At 29.6% G+C, this 19917-nt stretch overlaps 2 protein-coding genes across 6 annotated transcripts; both read left to right on the top strand.

Moving 5' to 3' along the window:
- Window positions 1-337: 337 nt before the first annotated feature.
- On the top strand, window positions 338-5144 carry LOC137818906 (AT-rich interactive domain-containing protein 1-like). 4 transcript variants are annotated; one of them, XM_068622560.1, is made up of 4 exons: window positions 390-598; window positions 1060-1150; window positions 1236-2174; window positions 3759-5144. In XM_068622560.1, exons 3-4 carry the CDS (start codon window positions 1338-1340, stop codon window positions 4623-4625), a joined length of 1704 nt encoding a protein of 567 aa, XP_068478661.1. In that variant the 5' UTR covers window positions 390-598; window positions 1060-1150; window positions 1236-1337; the 3' UTR covers window positions 4626-5144. The 4 variants fall into 4 exon arrangements, with proteins under 4 accessions (XP_068478660.1, XP_068478661.1, XP_068478659.1 ...); XM_068622559.1 differs by having other exon boundaries at window positions 338-598; window positions 1060-2174; XM_068622561.1 differs by lacking the exon at window positions 390-598 and having other exon boundaries at window positions 624-1150.
- A 9452-nt stretch (window positions 5145-14596) lies between these two features.
- LOC137818945 (ubiquitin-conjugating enzyme E2-23 kDa-like) lies at window positions 14597-17669 on the top strand. 2 transcript variants are annotated; one of them, XM_068622610.1, is made up of 6 exons: window positions 14597-14890; window positions 15464-15543; window positions 16095-16209; window positions 16319-16371; window positions 16477-16605; window positions 17335-17669. In XM_068622610.1, the coding sequence occupies exons 2-6, from the start codon at window positions 15465-15467 to the stop codon at window positions 17463-17465; spliced, it is 507 nt and encodes a 168-aa protein (XP_068478711.1). In that variant the 5' UTR covers window positions 14597-14890; window position 15464; the 3' UTR covers window positions 17466-17669. The 2 variants fall into 2 exon arrangements, with proteins under 2 accessions (XP_068478711.1, XP_068478710.1); XM_068622609.1 differs by having other exon boundaries at window positions 14881-15328.
- The last annotated feature ends 2248 nt before the right edge of the window (window positions 17670-19917 follow it).

The following is a 19917-nucleotide window of genomic DNA, read 5'->3' as shown; positions in this document are numbered from 1 at the left end:
AACTTTTACAATTATAAAAAAATAAAAAAAATAACATTGAATGTGTGAAATGAATTTGGTATGTTTTGGGCAAAAAGGGGTAAGAAGATGATAAATGTTGAAATCTTAGAGAACCATTGACAAGGGCACCATGTGTTGATGACAACAACTTATCTCATGCCTCTTCATATACCCCTTCCCATAAAAGCCCCTTTTTTTTAATTAATTATTTTTCCTCACCTAGTTAAAGAAATAATTCAAGTCCACCAATAATAATAATAATTATTATTATTATAATAATCCAAACCCAACCATGATGTAGTTAAATACTAACCAAGGTTAGTGGTTCCCTCAAAGGCTCCTATATAGCAAGAGGTTGATGGTGTGGATGCAAGCAAAGTTCCCCCTCATCAGAAAACCCTAATAAATCCCTTTTTTTTTTCAGATTTATGAAAATGGAACTTGTAAATTCTCCCAAAAGAAATTGAGGGGAGAAAAATAGAAAAGGGGGAAAATGGAAAATTAATAGGTACATAGAGATAGTTTAGGCAAAGGTCAAGGAAGTCAGAACACAAAGACTCATCATAGGGTCCATTGAAACCCTTTGCTCTAATAACTGGTACGTCTCTCTCTTTTTTCTTTTTTACTTCCAATGAAAATTCAGATATTGAAGAAGAGGGTCTGCGTCTGTTGAAAACTTGAATTTTAGCCCCTAGCACATTTCTCTCTCTTTCTCCCACTCACACACTTTCTCTCTCTGCAATTAACATCACTGTAGTGAGAGAAAGAAAGCGCGGGATAATGAAAATATTTCTTCCTCGAACACAAAGGTGGTAGAGCAAACAAGCCCTAGACCCTACCGGATCCTTACCCTTTTCCATTTTCCCGCCAAAATCCACTATTGACCCCGACCCGGATTCTCAATCGGTGCCAATTTCAGAACCCTTGAAAATTTTCAGTCGATTTATCGGAGAAAAAGAAAATCTAAAAAAAATATACCTGTTTTAAAAATTTGAAAAAAATGGGTCACTGGGAGTGTGGATATCTGTTTCTAGGGTTTGAATTCGATGTCCATGGCAGGGTGGTTGCTGTTCGACGGCGGTGTTCGCGAAGAAGATAGTGGTGGCATTGTTGGAGGCTCGAACGACAATTCTTTGTGCCGTTTCGAGAGGTTGTTTGCAGAGTTCTTTAGTGAGATCTGTGTGTTTAATTGCGTTTTGCATTATCCTCCAATGCTGATGCTGGCTGATGGGCAGGACGTGGATTTGTATAGGTTGTTTTTGGTGGTGAGAGGGAAGGGTGGATACGATGCCGTTTGCAATGGGAAGTTGTGGGATTCGGTTGGGGAGGAGTCTGGGATGGGAGTGAGTGTTGGGTCCTCTGTTGAGTTGCTTTACAGTAGGTACTTGAGTGCTTTAGATTCATGGATGAAGAAAATTGCTGAGAGTAAGGTGTCTCCCGAGTTTGGTGTGGTGGATAATAGGGATAAGTTTGGGAGGCGGTTGATGGAGTTGCAGGCTGAGGTGGAAGGGTTGTTGTCCGGTTGTGCCGAGGATGGGGTGGTTGTGGCTGGAGAAGATGATCACAAATTTGATGGGAGGGAGTTCTGCGGTGCTAATGGGGTGAAAGGTAACGGTGATGAAGGAGGTGAACATAGAGAATGTTCTGATTCGGAGCTGCCGGACCATGACATGAATGAGGCGGTTCTTGGAAACTCGGGTAAGGGAAATGATGCAATGGGATGGCAGGGAGGGTTTCACGGAGGGAAAATGTCTGAAGAGCAGGCTGTGGATGTAATGGATGGGGCTAACAACAGTGGGGCTGGATTGGTGAGTGGAGGTACGAAGGGTGGCGACAGTGATGATAAGGGCTTAGTGTTGGATGCATCTGGTGGTAATAGTGATGGTGATAGTTCTGGTCACAAGAGGAAGAGAGAGGGGTCTGTGTTGGATTCATCTAGTGATGATAGTGATAGTCCTAGTCGTAAGAGGATGCGAGAGCCTGCAATGGAAATGCTGAGCTGGGTTACTGGTGTTGCAAAGAATCCTAGTGATCCTGAAGTTGGTTCCATACCTGAAAAGTCAAAGTGGAAGTCTTATAGTAGTCAGGAAGTGTGGAAGCAGGTGCTGTTTTTCCGGGAGGCCGTGTTTTACAGAAGAGGTGCTGAGCCAAGCACTGAACAACGTAATTGGCAGGTAACTTGAAATTATAAAGTTAGCTTACCTTAAATTGCTTCTATTACATGCTTAAACATTAATAAACTCAAAATGAGTATGTCTGATAAAAAAAATTCTATAATTGTACATATTTTTCACTCTGTTTATTTTACATTCTTGTGTGCTGTCAAACTTATTTGTGCACTAATTAACCGCCTATGACTTTTTCCTTTCCTCAAGTGTATTTGTTCATGAATGTGTAATGATCTTTGTGTGCACTTGTTACTTTGAACTTCCTTAACCCTTTGATCCCTACTTTTAATGTCAGCTCCTTGTCCTGTTTATTTGAGGGAAATATATATTTTTGGTTGCCATGCAGAACACCAATGAAGTATGAACTATAATGTTGGACTGCATGACATTGGTTTGTGCTGAAACTGTGTATTCATATTATTGATCTATTTATTTTGAGCTACTGTATGCATCCGTGGATGTCAAACTCATGTTAACTCTTCTCTGATGATTTTACAATTCTAGATAAGATAGACAGAATGTCAGCATTCTTTCAAACTGATTTTTGGGTAAACTTGTCAAATTAGTATAAAATTACATTAACTCTTGAATCAGACGGGATACAACTTGTTTGAAATCAAAAGTAAGTTTATCCCGTTTACCCCAAATGACAATGTTTTATGGTGAGTATAATGATTTGAAGCTCCTTTTTTAAAAGTTCACTTTAATAGCTTATGTTTTTATGAATTTATAAATAATTTGGTTGTTTATATAATTTAATATTATTTATTACTAATATGCTAATACACTTCTTTTTGTGATTTTCTATTTTGCTTTATTATGAAGTTTAAATGTTAAATAATTATTGTGTTATTAGTATTTTGTTAAGCTTAGATGTCAGTAATAGATTTTTTTATATTATTTTTTCTATTACCCTAAACTATTAGGAGTTTCCGAGTCAACTTTAGAAGTTGAGTGTAGTACTTATCGACTTTTACAAAAGCATCTGCAAATTATGGTGTGCTTAAATTCTGTCTTCATATCCTCCATATTTTAAATTCTCTGATCATTGTTTCATTTTCGCATGGAAAGCAAATCTATTGACATTGAATGCTCTTTCTTCTATATAGATGAAAACAGAGCTCAATAAACAAGGAAGAAAAACTTTGTTTGTGTACTATTAATCTTGAAACTAAATGTGAAACAAGGAAGAAAAACTTTGTTTGTGTACTATTAATCTTGAAACTAAATGTGTTTGTGGATTAGTAAAGTTCTTGGGGGCTACTTTGATCACTTAAGAATGGGTAACTTGTGTATTTGTGCCTCCAGTTTAGGTGGATATACCCCAAATTGCATATTAAAAATTAAACCATAAAAGCAGAGCTCAGTTGTCATTAGTTTATCTAATAATTGTGAAGTATATAATTACCATCTATAGACAAGTTCTTGGTTAGTTGAATGCTTTTTGGATAATAAATGTATTTTTTCTTTTTATTAGCTGGTTCTGTAGATTCTTGAATTTTTGTCCTAATGCTGCCATTTTATATATTCGAGTAAACAAATTTCAAATATTCTTTTGATATTATACTCAAGCCTAATATCATTTTATAGAATCAGAAGATGCACCCTTGCTTGTATGAAGATCAAGTTGGGACAAACTACAATCTCAGAGACAGGTTGAAATGTGACAAGAAGCTTTTATTTGGGAAATATACATCTGTGCGAAGCTCTTCTGATTCATCTCTGGAAACTGAGAACAGGACACCGAGTCCTCGTACTGAAGGTCAATCTGAGTTGTTTGATTCCTCCGATGCACATTCAGGTCTTGACAAATGGGGAACAGTGCGTATTCCTTTGGGGGCAAATCATCAAGCTGAAATACCAAAATGGACTGGTGTGACTTTTGAAAGTGACTCTAAGTGGTTAGGGACTCGAATATGGCCACAGGAAGCAGTAAATACCAGACTTATTGAAAGGGACCCCATAGGAAAGGGGAGACAAGGTTCATGTGGCTGCTCAGAAGAAGGTTCTGTTGAGTGTGTAAGATTCCACATTTCAGAGAAAAGGGCTAAAGTTCAGCTGGAATTGGGTAAAGCATTTTATGATTGGAATTTTGATCGGGTTGGTGAAGAAGTTAGACTAATGTGGACGAAAGAAGAAGAGAGAAAATTTGAGGATGTGGTACGATCAAACCCTCCATCACCTGAGAAATATTTCTGGGACTATATCTTTAGGGCTTTTCCTGATAAAAGCAGGGAAGATTTAGTTAGCTACTACTTCAATGTCTTTATGTTGCAACGAAGAGGATATCAGAATAGGCATACTCCCGATGACATTGATAGTGATGACAATGACGAAGAAGCTGGACCACTGAGGAATGTTTTTGGACATCAGATAAAGAATTCTGGACATCAGATGCAGAGTTCTCGAGGCTCCATCTTATTAACCCCCAAAAAGTCACATAAGAAGGGAAAATAGCTGGTGGATGTTTGTCAAAATAATAGGAGCCTTGTCAAGGATGTGAATTCTTACAAATTTGTGCATCTACACCGGCATTCAGCGTCTAGGGATCTTTCTCTCCTTGTTGGAAGGTAAATCATTGGTTGAGGAGTAGAATTTTGGACCTTAAATATAGGTTGTGGGGGGGTCAGTTTAAAAGAGATGGTGTGTTTGGTGGTGGAAGTGGGAAAATTTTGGACAAGCTTAGAAGTTGATTACTAATCACATGCTTCCCATTTTGAGATGCATCTTCTTATGTCTGTCCACAGAGATGATATATAGCTATTGCACATTTTTTTTCTTAAAAAAAGTTGGTTTTGACTGCAAGGGGTTACTTGAAACAGAGGTCTTAGGGAATATAGGTTCACATTTTATTGTAGAGGGTCATGAACAAATACGCCAAAGTGCAATTCAAATTGTAGCTTCCATTTGATGCGACTTCATATTTTGATTTCATGCTTCTTTCCTTCAAAGTGGTATAGAATTTGTTTTGGCTAAGGTTTGGTGCCTATCAATGTTCTTATTATGCTAAGCACTTGTCTGATCTATTCATACTATACCAAATTTACATCATCTCCACATTCCAGAGTTTGTACTTTGTTACTGCATTTTTTTAAATGATTGTATTGTATGGATTTATTTACTTTGTCGTATTCAATTGTTTTTTGGTATATCTGTCGTATTCAACAGTTACTCATGAATTCTTTTTGAATGTTACTTAATTTTGGTTGGCTGTGTAGATGTATCAGGTTGAACTCTTACTTGTACCACTGCATAGTATTCTTAATCATGTAAATTTATTTTTCCATGTTTAAATGTTACTGTTTTTATTTTAATTTTGTATCCCACACTATTATGGATAAAATTTATGTTCACAAGCTCTGTTTTTTTGTTAGTTTTTGAATAATATTGTCTTGAAGACCCATCTTTTAAAGTTCAATTATAGCTATGCATATTTGCGCTTGAGTGATTGCAGTCAATGTTTTGTTTGCCAATAGATTTTTTTTAGATTTGTAACTGGTTTTGAAACTGAACTCTTAAAAAATTAAGAGTGCAAAACAATTATTTTAACCTTTTTGTTTCTCTAATGAATATGATGATAACTTTTTAATGTTAATAAAATGTAAGATACATGGTTTTCTGGATTTCAATACCTTTATTGTAGGGAGAAAAAGGGCAGAATAATTAATTTAACTTAAAAAAGTAATTAATTGATTTCACTAAAATATTCTAAGAAAGATAATTATAACTATTAATTCACATTTTATTATTGGACTAAAACTGAAAAGAAATGCTTAATTAACTATCAGAGTTGAAAGTTAAATTCAGACATTAAATGAATGATATCAAGTAAATTAAGTATAATTTATTAATTGTCATCTATAGCATCTATAATAATACAAATGATTTTTTTTTTGTGTTCACATGTAGTTGTCCAATTTATTTATTTATAATATTAAAATATTATAAATTTGACAGTTATTTATTTTAAATATTAAATTAATTTATAAAAAATTGAATTTGAAAAAAAAAACAAAAATAATTCAATTCATTAAAATTTTATCCTTTAAATAAATTTTTTAAAATTCAAATAATTCGTCTTAATAAAAAAACAAATACATAATAAAAAAATTACAAAAAAATATTTATTTTTATAATTTAATAGTATATTATTTTAATAGTTATTATAATAATAGAAAATTTTGTCAAAAAAATTTACTATATTTAGAAAATAATTTATTTATTTATTTAATGAAATAAATAATCAAATAATTTACTTCTATTTCAAAATAATTAAATATTTTTTAGAAATAATGATTACTTATATATATAATAATTTATTCTTTAATATATATAATTTTTTCTTTAAAGAAAGAGTAGACTGTTGTTATAATTTAATAAATAAATTATTTAACAAAAAAATTACTTTTTATAAATCTTAGGTAAATTCAAATAGATCTGTGAAAATTAATTTTTGGTCCCCTTAAGAAAAAATTTATTATTACAAAATTATAAAATTATCATACTTTATATTTTCTTTTTTATCATGTAATTTATTATTTTAATATTATAAGATTATCAAACGACATTTTATATTTATTTTTTATCACGTAATTTATTATTTTAAGATTATAAGATTATCAAACTTTAAATTAGTGTTTTCGTTTTTAAGATATGAATAAATATATATAATAAAATTTGTAATAATATTTAAAAATTTATCTCATGTATTAATTTAATAAAATTATAATGATTATTATTTATAATACAGTATTTATAAAAAAAACACAACAAATTTTCAAACATATTTAAAAACTACAGGCACACATATAATGAAGTTTATATATACAAGATTGAGTACATGTGTTGAGAATAATATTTTACAAGCCTTCAGATTCCTTTCAATTCCTTTACAGCTGTAAAATGTTTGCAGGAGACAAAAGTTAAGCATACTAAAGTGAATAACAATTTTTTTTAGCACGGATAGTGATACAATACAAACATTAACACATAAATACGTATAATATTTAAAATGTAAAACACAGATACAGATTTATATATTATATAATTATAAATTATATAAATTGACAATAAAAAATTTATGTGTAAAAGTATGTTTCAGATTATTTTTTGGAGCAGACAAATGTTTTTCATGACTGGTTCAAAAAGATTTGTTTCTTATTTTTAAATCATAATAAAAATTTATACAATAAGTTTGAGTTTTTAGAAAATTAATGTATTTTTTTAAAATTTGTGTTAGAACCGTACTAGAATTATCATAAATCCAAAAAATACTTTTTGAATTGGACACTTTTCAGATACGTGTCCTACAAGTGTTATACGAGTGTCGGTGTCCGATATGAATATTCGAGACCGACACGTCATTTAAAAGAAGTGTCTGAGCTTCATAAACAGATTTTGATATTTTATATTTTTTTATCGGTTGTACCTTTCGAATAGTTTTGTCATCTCATTCTTATTTTTATTAATTTTTTTTTCTTATACAATACACATTGACAATATTTTATTATTTTACATTTTAATAATTATTTTTTAAAATTTTATTTATTTATTTATTTATAATGGTTAAAAATTTCACATCGACTAAGTATATATCGAAAATAGTACATAGCTAATTACACATTTCACCTTACACTTTACTAAAATCATATGATCAAAATATGATGAGTCCAAACAACATTTTACTAAAATAGTTATGTGAAATTAAATTAAAGTTAAAATTATATTAAAATGAGTCTTACTAAATCTTAATTCCCATTTATGATGTTGAATCCTCAAGATAAAAATACATATTAAATATCCTACATAACTAAAGATATAATTAAATAATATATATATATAGATATAGATATAGATATACAAAGTTCATCTTACTATATATAAATTTTGTGAGATTAAAATATAATTAAATTCCACTCTCCTAAAAATAAGTGACAAAAGATATCACATTTTCTTTTTCCTATGCTAATCTTTAATCTTTATATTAATGCCATAAATATATTTTAATAGAATATAATTTGATTTTAATATTTAAATTCAAACCACTAATATATTTTATCCCTGGACCGCTAAAGAAAACCATCTAATTTTAAAGTGTACAATCTAATAATCTAAATTACATCTACTTTTTGAATCCTATATTTTAATTATGCCCACTTTCAACATTTAAAATATTTTAAAAAGTTACTTTGGTAAGATAATAAAAAATAATTGCTAACATTTTAAAAATTTCAATTTAAACATCTAAATGTATTTTGAACATATTATAGATAAAAGAACTTTGTATTCGTAATATGTTAATTATCCTTCTTTATTTTTTAATGTAAGAAGTTACTCATTAAAAACATAATGTAGTAATCTAACAATGTTTTTGCAGATAATTTTTTTTATAAAAAATGGATAATGTATTAGGATCATAAATATTATCATTTTAAATTTTAAAAATCATATTTATGTATATTTATAATTTATTTTACGATAATCAATTATTTTAAATATAAAAAAAGTCGTAATTGTCATAATAATAATAATAATAATAATAATAATAATAATAATAATAATAATAATAATAATAATAATAATAATCTAAAATTTAAAATCAAATTTCAATTGAAACTGAACCTATACATCTTTTGAAATAATTATATTTATAATATACTTTTATGATAATTGACTGATTTCAACTAAAAAAAACTTAAAAGTTGTATGTTCAACAATGTTTTAAAAAACTAGTAGATAAAATTCAAAAACTCATGCTATAACAACTAAATTCATTTACAAAAGATAAGTTATGTAATATCTCAAAAATATATATAACTATTACAATACATGAAGTATAAGGTTCAAAAGAACATTCTAATGCCCTTCAGAACCTTAAAAACCTATATAATTATTTGCTCGTATACATAGTACAGTCATCGCAGTTCACAACACAACAAGAAAAGTAGGGTCAGCTAGTGAAAATAAAATTTTATAATATACACAATCAAATCAAAAGAAAAAACCAAATTACATGAATCAATTTCTCAATTATTCAATCTTCTTCAAATTCCAACATAAAATAATCAGATCTCACATGGATCTACACATCTAAGATATTCAACAAACATAATAACAATAAACGCCTTCCAAAAGATCCATACTAAGTAAGTCCTACCAGAGTCTAACAACTGATCCAAAGATTACCAGTGAATCCAAGAAAAATGATCAAGGTAAGTTCAATACAACTCAAGCCGTGCATCTCATATTGTCACGGTGTGCATGAACTCCTCCATCAACTTCTCACCACCTGTTATCTTAGTCTATGCGACTTAGATCATCAGTAAAACTCAGAGATCTCTGTTACCACATAGACATCAATACTTAATACACAAACAAACATCGGTCCATACATTATTCCAAATATATGAATTCAATTCCATACCATTCTCATCATACAATATCATTCAAAATGCAATCCACAATATTCAAAAGTCTATTTAACATAAAAAAAACAACACTTAAATACTAAATCATCAAAATCTAATATTTCTACAAGTTTAAATAATATATAAACAAATAACACAATATATAAACACACAACATCCCTGCAAGAGAAATTGAATATGAGGACCACGTCCCTTCCACATTTAGATATTCTAGCCTAGGGTGCTATTTAAAAAGGTAAAGTTAGCTTCCCGTACCTTAATTGCTTGTTTTACAAGCAACCTCTAGAATTTTATTCTCTCAGTCTGTATAAACTTCAAGATTTAAGGGTCTAATGCAAGTTATCCAAACAGAATAAAAATTCAGTATATATATAATAGAATAAGTTGAGAGGATTACTCTTTTTAACTGATCCCACTAAGATTGATGACATAAGAGAAAAATAGAGAATAATGGATTTTTAGAATAAAAAGAACTTATTCTATTTGAAAATATGATCAAGTAGAAATGTTTCTTAATTCCTCATATACAACGTGATGCGATCAAATTTTAAAATAATGAAAATTAGGAGAGAAGGAATAGAAGAGGGAGAGATTGAGAGAGAAAAAAAAATCTGTGCCTATGTGGGGAGGGGTGTGTGAGTTTTCTGTTTTTCACGCCTGTTACAATATAATTTAGTCAAATTTTAAAATAATTTTACTATATATATAATGATAAAAATATTTAAGATTTGAGTAAAATAAAATGAAAATAAATTATTTTCATATACATACATATAATTTAAAATAAATTATATACAAATAATACAATATTAACTTTTTTTAAGTACAGTTTTAACTGTTGAATTAATTTGCACATTAATACAATTAAATTTAAAACAGTTTTAAAGAAAATATATAGAAAAAATAAATACAGTATTAATTAACCTATTGCTAAGAATAGGACAGGAACTATGAGCCAATTTTTAAGTCTCTAACCACCTTAACGTTGATCGTTTATTTTCTTAAAAAAACAAAAATATATATAGATATTTTCCATGTTTAAATTAAATTTGTGAATTATGTTGGATGTCTATATCTTACAAAATCATACAAGAAATTATAATTATGATTAATCTTCCATTACATAATAAAGAAAATTTTGCTAGATCATGATGAATAGATTTTATATTTAATTATATTATAACTTTCGAATATTGTTATGAAATATTTCTCCATTGATTTTCTACATTGCACATAGTTATTAATATTTATATGAACTTATATTTGTAATCTATGACTTAAACATTAACTCTTGAGTTGTATTTTTTAATTGTATATGTTGTACCTATAGATAAAATATTCTTTAGTAAATTAATACAGACAATTTATTTTCTATCCTCTCTTCCTCTTTTTTTGCTATTCCAACACTTTTTATTTTATTAGTTTAATAATTATTTTACATTGTGATTATTATCAATATTCTAATTTCTTCTAGTTATAAATATTTTAAATCTTATAAAATTTGAATGTGTAAGACGTGATATTATGGGAAAGAAAGATTTAATTATCTTTGGATATTAAATGTTGAACTACATTTGAGTCTTGAAAGAAAATAAATAAATAAAGCATCTTACTTAGATAAGGCTAAAACTATTATTTTCTTTAGTCATCATCTGCAAGAGTAGTTAAAGGTTGAATCTAATTTTGACATGTCTATAATTACTTCAGAATGACACTGTAAAAAATCATTGATAGTAATATGTTAGAAAAAATAATTCTAACATTCTAACATTAAGCTTAAAATTAATATTACTCATTTTGATATTCTTAATTTCTACATTAAATCAAATCTAAACATTCATTTCCTCATTAAATAAGTAATTAGGTTTCATGCTTTTATATGTATTAAATGAAAACCGGTTTCATGCTTTTATATGTATTAAATGAAAACCTTCATCCCTTCGTTAAATAAAAGGAGTGATGCGTAAGATTGAAAGAAGGTAGAACATAAGTTTAGTTACAATACAAAGATTCCTATGTTTCTTATTTAAATTCAATGATCTAGTTAAGATTTATCAGTTTTTACTAGAATATTTTGGCATCCACTGTGGGAGCAGATAAATCAATCTTGCTTCATTTTCATAAATTCAAGTGAAAAGAAGGAAAATGACACAATAGGAAGGAGAGATGATCTTAAACATGAGATGTCGCGAATTTTTGTGTTTAAGTTATGTACTTTTTTTCTTATAGGTCTTTTACATTTTGTTTTTTCTATAAGATTTTTAATGAGGCGTAATGAAGATAATTGTCTTGTGTTTATCATATGTTTGATTGATATTTTTAGTAAAACCATATCGCGTTCGTGAAAGAATAGGAAGGAGAACATATCGTTTGGAATCACTGGACAGTGGCCTTATACAAAAAAATATGGAATGTGATTAGTCTTAGTTTTTATTTTAATTGATTATTGGAATTATATCGCGTTCGTGAAGTAATTGTAAGGGGAACATATCATTTGAAATCATTGGACAGGGACCTTATACTAAGAACATGAAATGTGATTAATCTTCGTTTCTATTTTAGTTGATCATGTACTCTCTTTTACTTATGGGTCTTTATATTATTGATTTTTCCTATAAGGTTTTTAACAAGAATAATTATTATATGTTCAATTGATGTTTTCAATGAAGAGAATAAAAACCATTCCCAAGTTTAGAACTTGGATGATGTCATGTCCAATACTCGGTCTAATCAGATAAAATTTATTTCAAGTCAAGAACTTGGATGGTGTCGAGCCTAATGTTCGGTCCAATTAAATAAAATTTATTTCAAGTCAAGAACTTGGATAATGTCGAGCCAAATGTTCGGTCCAATAAAATGAAAATCATTTCAAGTCAATAATTTGGGATGGTGTCAAGCCCATTGTTCGGTCTAATCAAATAAAAATCATTTCAAGTTAGGAACTTGGGATGGTGCCGAACCCAATGCTTTGTTCAATCAAATAAAAATAATTTCAAGTCAAGAATTTGGATGGTGTCGAGTCCAATACTCGATCCAATCAAATAAAAATAATTTCAAGTCAAGAATTTGGATGATATAGAGCCCAATGCTCAATCCAATCAAAATCATCACCAAGTCATACATTTTGATGATTGTCTTTTTCTCGAGGCATGTTTTTAAGATTATTTTGGTTGGAGTATTATAAAGTAAAGGAGATTGAAAGATAAAATAAGATGTATTTAGTATAAAAGTTCAGTTTAGGAAACATAAAGCTAAGTTCAAAATATTAAAAGGTAGAATACCGACTTAATTAAAATAAGTATTTACTCATACTTGGAAGGATTGTGTAGTGTCATAGGGTCAGTTTCGATTAATAAACCTCTAAGATTCATATATGAGACTGAAAGACTATGTGGTGTCATAGATCATATCCAATTAGTTAAAAACTTATCTAAATAGGATAAAAACCGATCTAGAAAAAATCTTAACAAAAAATAAGTATTAAATATAACAATCTCAATATTTTCTCCTCATATTAAAATAGTTTAAATAACAAAAATTTACCTTCAATAGATAATTTAAGAAAGACTAAAAGTAAAATTGGATACCCAAGGGAAAAAGAAACTCGTAGAGCATAACAAAAAATTCATAAATTTTTAAAAAATAGAAGATAAGGTCAGCTAAAAATACATGTGTTTCTAGATTAAACTAAAGTCCTAGTTGAGATTCATTATTTTTTACTAAGTTACCACTCCAGTCTTCAACTTCACTTATATTTTCTCTCGTGTTCGTCCTCTGATTTTTCTTTCCTTCCCTGTATAAAAGGATAAGTGGCAATGTTTTCGACATTAACACAGAATACTGTATTCATGTTATAACCAAATATGAGGATATCAAACGAGAACATTACAAAGACCAAAAACTACATTCGATGTTTCGACTACTTCTATCAATATCGACTTATTACCAAATCAAAAGAAATTAAGTGTTGGATAGGAAGACAAAAGCTTGACTAAGACCTTTGACCTCTCAATCATGTCCACCCATATACCCATAAAGATGAACCACATTCCCATAATCACTCAAGATATAAAATTTCTTCAACAACACAATCTCTTCAACTATTTGATTTCTTGATTCTAGTTATCAATCTGTTTTCTCAAAATTAGAAAGAAAAAGAAATTAAAATTACTATCACCATTCAACCATCCAATATAACAAGTAAATATAGAACATATTTGAAGCGTTATAGATCTTTTGGGTCCAAAATAAAAATTCTCTAATGATAATAACACCTAATTAAGCCTGCAAAATGGTTCCATTTGACTTTGTGGTAAAAGAAGATGTGTGAAATGGGTAACATTAGAGAACCAAATTCCCTATCTCTCTCTCTCTCTCTCTCTCCTGTAGATGAGTCATCCATTCCATGACTCATCATCATTACTTTATTCTGGTTTTCCAATGTCGGAAAGCAAATAACAAATAATAATAATAATAAATAATGCTGCTCTGTACCTCAAATAATCACACCCACTTGTTTTCTTTTCTGTTTCTGATTCAAATTTTGTATCTATCCACTCTCCAAGACCGAAGTGAAATGCATCTGAATTTCACTTTTACACGCCTTTGTCCTACCATACCTAAACAAAAAGCTTCACCACCGTCCAACAAAGTTAAAACAATGAATCATCATCAACATAATGGACTCATGCTGTTGTGTATGCATCACAACACTCACACACTGTAATTAGGATAAGCTATGGAATTAACTGCTGTAGAAACTATGTGTCATAACTTCATCATTTTAGAATTATCAGCTAATAAAAAAACCAACCAAATATGTTTAAGTGGGATTCATGCAATAAAGAATCTTGCAGTAAAAAAAACATGCGACAGAGTTTTTTGTTTTGCTTTGTGATTTTAATGTATTTACTTGTCCCACTGGAGAATCATCTAGATATGGATGATGTTCCCACACGTTTTGTCTTTAAAAGGATAAGAACAGTGTAAACTAAGCTCTAAATTATCTGATTTAAAATATATGAACAATTTTTTTTTTAACATATCAGATACTGAAGTGGAATAGTTATATACAATTAGTTCAGGCATTGAAATGGATTTTAATGTTACATTTGACATGTGACTCTAGGTAAGGGTTTATGACGTGGGGAACAAAATGAAACGTAAATGACCAAATCTTCTATTATTTAATTTACCAAAATATTAAAGGTGGAATATTTTAACTTAGACGGTGAAAAGGTGCAACATGGGAAATGGGAATTAGGTTTGAAGGAATCTTGCAAGGCATGTAAAAGGGTAGGCTATTACTTCAATGTCTATTTTCAGGGTTATTTTCTTTTCTAATTTTTTTAGCTTTTTAATTTTGTTCTTGATTATCAAACAAAAGCCAAAGCTATGGATCCTTTTTTAGCAAATTTAGTTTTTGTTACACTCTGCTTATGTAAACAATGTATTTTCATTGATAAAAAATATTTTTATTTTTTTGATTATTGTTACTATGTAAGTCCCCAGTTTTGGTGATTGCTGTCTGAACCAATTTTCTTCTACCAGTTGCACAAGCAAAGGTCTCCCACAAACCTCTTCTTTCTCTTCTTCCCAAACATCTCTCTCATTCTCTCTCTTAATTCCTGAAAAGCAAGTAACTAAGGAAAAGAAAACATCACAGACACTCAAAGGAAAATCAAATACCATGTCTTCTCCAAGCAAGCGGCGAGAGATGGACTTGATGAAACTGTTAATACCCACCTCTTTTTTTTCATTTTTGTTTTTTTGTTTTCATTCAAGTTACAATCTTTTTCTAATTGGGTGTCTGAGTTTGACTCTGGATTCTTCTCTTGATTTTGGGCTTTTTTTCTCTTCAATTGTTAGGATGATGAGTGACTACAAGGTGGAGATGATTAACGATGGAATGCAAGAGTTCTATGTGCATTTCCATGGACCCAATGAGAGTAAATTCTCCTTTGTTTTATCTTTGTCACTAGTTTTGGTGATTTTTGTGAACTTTTTTGGATGAAAAAGGATGGGTTGCTATTTGTGGTATGTGGTGATTAACCCTATATTGACTTTTGTGGTTCTAGATTTAGATTTGGTTGGCAACATCAAGATTCTTGTATGGAACTCATAATCTTGTCTCCTTTTAATTCTTGTTTTTATTTCATGTGTTGATTGCTCCGTGTGCATTCTGCAGAGTTATTGCACAAAGCAATTTCTATTTGTCTTCTTATTGATTTCTCCTTCTTCATATTGTGGCTCTCTAAGTCTTAATAGGAAAATAATTTTTTACCGGAAAAGATGGGGATGGTTTTTTTTACGGATTGGTTTTTGGTTACTAGGAATTTATGGGCATGATGGTTGCTGTTTTTTACTTTTGTTTATTGTTCTGTCCTTGGTTCTAGATATTGAGCTGAGATCGAATGTTTGTTTTCGAAAGTTGTTGTTACTGAGTTATGGACCTCTGATCTTTTTTAATCCTTTTCATACTTGTGATGGTTCCTTGCAGGTCCTTATCATGGAGGTGTGTGGAAAGTAAGAGTTGAGCTGCCAGATGCTTATCCTTATAAATCTCCTTCCATAGGCTTTATCAATAAGATCTATCACCCAAATGTTGATGAGATGTAAGAACCTTGTACTATTGCTATGAAACTATATACCTTGAGTAATTTACCTTGTGTTAATTTTAGGAACAGTTAAGTGATTGATCACATTGGATAATGATAACTTCAGGTCAGGATCAGTTTGTCTTGATGTTATCAATCAAACCTGGAGTCCCATGTTTGGTAATGTTCTTTCTTTAAACCCAACTCTTGGAGAAAATATTTGGTTTCCTATTAAGAAATTTCTTGGTTTATTGTTATATGTCTAAAGTATATGCATTCCTTCAGATCTTGTCAATGTGTTTGAGGTGTTTTTACCACAACTTCTTCTGTATCCCAATCCGTCAGACCCCTTGAATGGAGAAGCTGCAGCTTTACTGATGCGTGATCGAACCAGTTATGAACAAAGGGTTAAAGGTGCTCATTGATGTTGAAATTTCATTTAATATACATGTCTGTATTTTTTAATGTTCACTCACATTGACAAGATTGTGCATTGACCTACACAATCTCACAAACAGTTTTAACAATTTACTGATAATTCACAGTCCCCTTTTGTTATCCAATTGCTAACACAATCTTTTGCTTCTCTTTCTTCCATTGACTGCATCATAAACTTTACTATCTATAATAATCATCTGCCAAAAGAGTTGATTTACCTCCATTTACCACTGCTTTGACACTTCCTCCTAATCCTAAACAGAAAAGTAAAGAAATAAACCTTTCATTGAGTTAGTAGATGGAGATAATTTGATAATTAGCTTTTTAATTATGAGATGCCATCACGTTACCCCTGCATCATTTCGTTGTGCCAATGTTACTTGTGTCAATATGTGGGTCTGGTTGAAAACTCAATGGCCATTATCCACATTTACCACCACTAAAGTTCATACCTTTCTTCATTGTCAATCAGTTGAACCATGTGAAGTTTCCACACGGGCAATGATATGTATATCATTCATAAGGAAATTTAGAATCACTTTGTCTTTTTGCTGACTTTTATGAGCACTGACTTGTAGAAAGTATCCCTCTTGAGTTTGATTTGTTATCTGGGCTTGAATTGTTGCCAAAAACAATTTCTATATGATTTTCAGGAGCATTGGTTTCTGAATGTAACATTTGTGTGTGTTTTACTTCAAATTTCAGAATACTGTGAGAAGTATGCTAAACCTGAGGACATAGGAGCTGCAACAGAAGAACAATCCAGTGATGAGGAGCTAAGTGAAGATGAATATGATTCTAGTGATGAACAGGTTGCTGGTAAGGCAGATCCCTAGTCTTGCATGTATGATCTGCTCTTCTCATTCTATCTTACTTGTACATGATGTTCTAGTCATGTTAATTCACTTCATCAAATGTAATGCACTTGGTTGTGATAGTGGAAAATTCTCCTTTCTATTAGTTCTTACTCTTCAACACTTTCACTGTAAATAATGTACCATTGATTTCCTCATGCAATCTTATTTATTCTTACTCCTTTACTTGAATGGATTAAGTGCTTCTTTGGCTACACATCAAAATCAGTTTCCTCTACCATGGATACCTTCCAATGTTATATATATATATATATATATATATATATATATATATATATATGGTTAAGACTAGTTTGGGAATACCCTCCAGTTATTTTTTAATGATTCAAATTTAATTCTATTAAAATTGGATATACTTAATTTTGAAACTGGGGAATCTTAACATAATATTTTAATAAATTGGAAAGAGACTCGGGTAAATGATATTTTTCCTTTTTTAACTTTTATTTTTTATGTATTGTTAGTGTAAATTTTTATATTGAGAATCAATGAAAAGTCACTGTAGGAATAACTTAAAAAGAGATTATCATTAAAAGTTTTCAAAGTTTTATTTTTGAAATATTTTTGTTTCTATATATGTGTGATTTTTAAATTTTTTAGACAATATTAACTATTTATTTATACCTTTATTACTTTTAATTAGTTTATAAAGGAATAAAAAGTGTAAAATATAATTTTAATAAATATTTTTAAAAGTTTTGGAGAATTTATTATATTTCTTAATTTTTCAAAAAAGAATTAAAGACACCTACAAGTATGAAAAATTATTTACTCAATGACATGGTAAAAAGAAAGTTTACAAATGTTAATATAATTTTATTAAATTTGTCTTTTATTCTTGATCAACTTGGCTTCATTATAATTAGGATAAACAAGTAATTCATGCATATGAAAACTATTGTGAAGATCATTAACAGCAATTGGGAACTTTCCCAAAAAAAATTATGTGTAATTGTTTGGTTGGATTGAGTTTTGGAAGAAAAAAGAATGGAAGAGGATGGAGCTATTAATCTTCTGACATTTGGTGCAATCACTAATGTGATGGATATTCCATTGTTCACTATGTTCCTAGAATTAAGGCAAGGATGAAAAGTCCTTTTCAGATATGAGAGAGAATGGAAAGTGAAGAAGATGCTACTTAAATCTCATAATAGTAATTAAGATTACAATCTAAAATGAAATCAATTCCTTCTACTTTGAAATGAATGGTCAATTTTTCATGATGGTGGACACTTTTTTATTTATTTTAACGAATATGTTTTTTTTTACAATTTAATTTCATTTATTAAAACTATTTGTGGGATAAATTTTAGTTGGTCAAATCTTATTCAATATAACATTACTATGTTTCTCTTAAAACACTACCTCTCTTCCTATCTTTTCATGCACACACTTTCTCTTATTTCCTTGGTTAATAATGCTATTTTATATAATTAGGAATATTTTCAAAAGAGTTAACTAAATATGAAGAATTTTTATGTTACTTAAATTTTTTGTATGGCAAATTAATCTTTAAATACGGTATCATTGTGGAGCCTACATGAAAATTAATGAATCTATAGGGCATACTTCAACCTATAATATGTTAATTTTATACAAAGGTAAGTTTAGACAGCATAACATATAAACCACACCCAAAAAGCATGTAATTTAAATGTTAAAAAGGTAAACTTTTCTTAAATGAATAAGGGTAAGAGTTTTTTTTTAAGTAAAAGGCTAAAGTTTCAAAAGTCAATTAGAAATCATTCCAATTTTACAAATAATAGATAGGGATCTTACATACAAAAAGAGAAAAAGGACCTTTAGTGGTTATAGCCCACCTTCTTGGTTATTTGTATAATTAATTGAGTTTTTCTCAATAACCAATAACTCTCTTATCTTTTTCAGAACATACTAGAGAGTATATTAAGGACCTTTAGTGGTTATAGCCCACCTTCTTGGTTATGTACATCTAGTATGATATCCACCATAGTATCTTACCCTTATTTCATTTACTTTGTAATTTTTTACTATCTTCTATTGTCTATTTCAATTTCATTTTTGCATCTTTTATGTGCATCTCTTGTTTTTTCATCAATCAAAAGTTGTCAAGAACAACCTAAAATTCAAGAACCATATTCAGCCAAACTCCCTTCACTACACCTAACTACTGAAAATCCTTCACCGAGCCTCACATATCATTCGTCCATCACCCAAGAAACCTTTAAGGAAGGTTTTATCGTTCAAAACAAGTCTTCTTAAACCTAGTCTTATATGAAACCTAACTCCGTTGTTATAACATCAAAACTCCAAGAAATACCAACTAAGAAACTTATTTTTGCTTACCTAATTAAGCTTTCATTATCCCTACCATAAGAAACTTAAGATTTTCTTCTAAACCTTCAAGAACTTCCTAAGATTGCTTAAAAATCTG

Source organism: Phaseolus vulgaris, chromosome 10 (genome assembly GCF_000499845.2).
Source record: "Phaseolus vulgaris cultivar G19833 chromosome 10, P. vulgaris v2.0, whole genome shotgun sequence".
Classification (NCBI taxonomy): Eukaryota; Viridiplantae; Streptophyta; class Magnoliopsida; order Fabales; family Fabaceae; genus Phaseolus; species Phaseolus vulgaris.
Note: the sequence above shows the minus strand (reverse complement) of the source record. Positions and strands in the feature narration are given on the sequence as shown.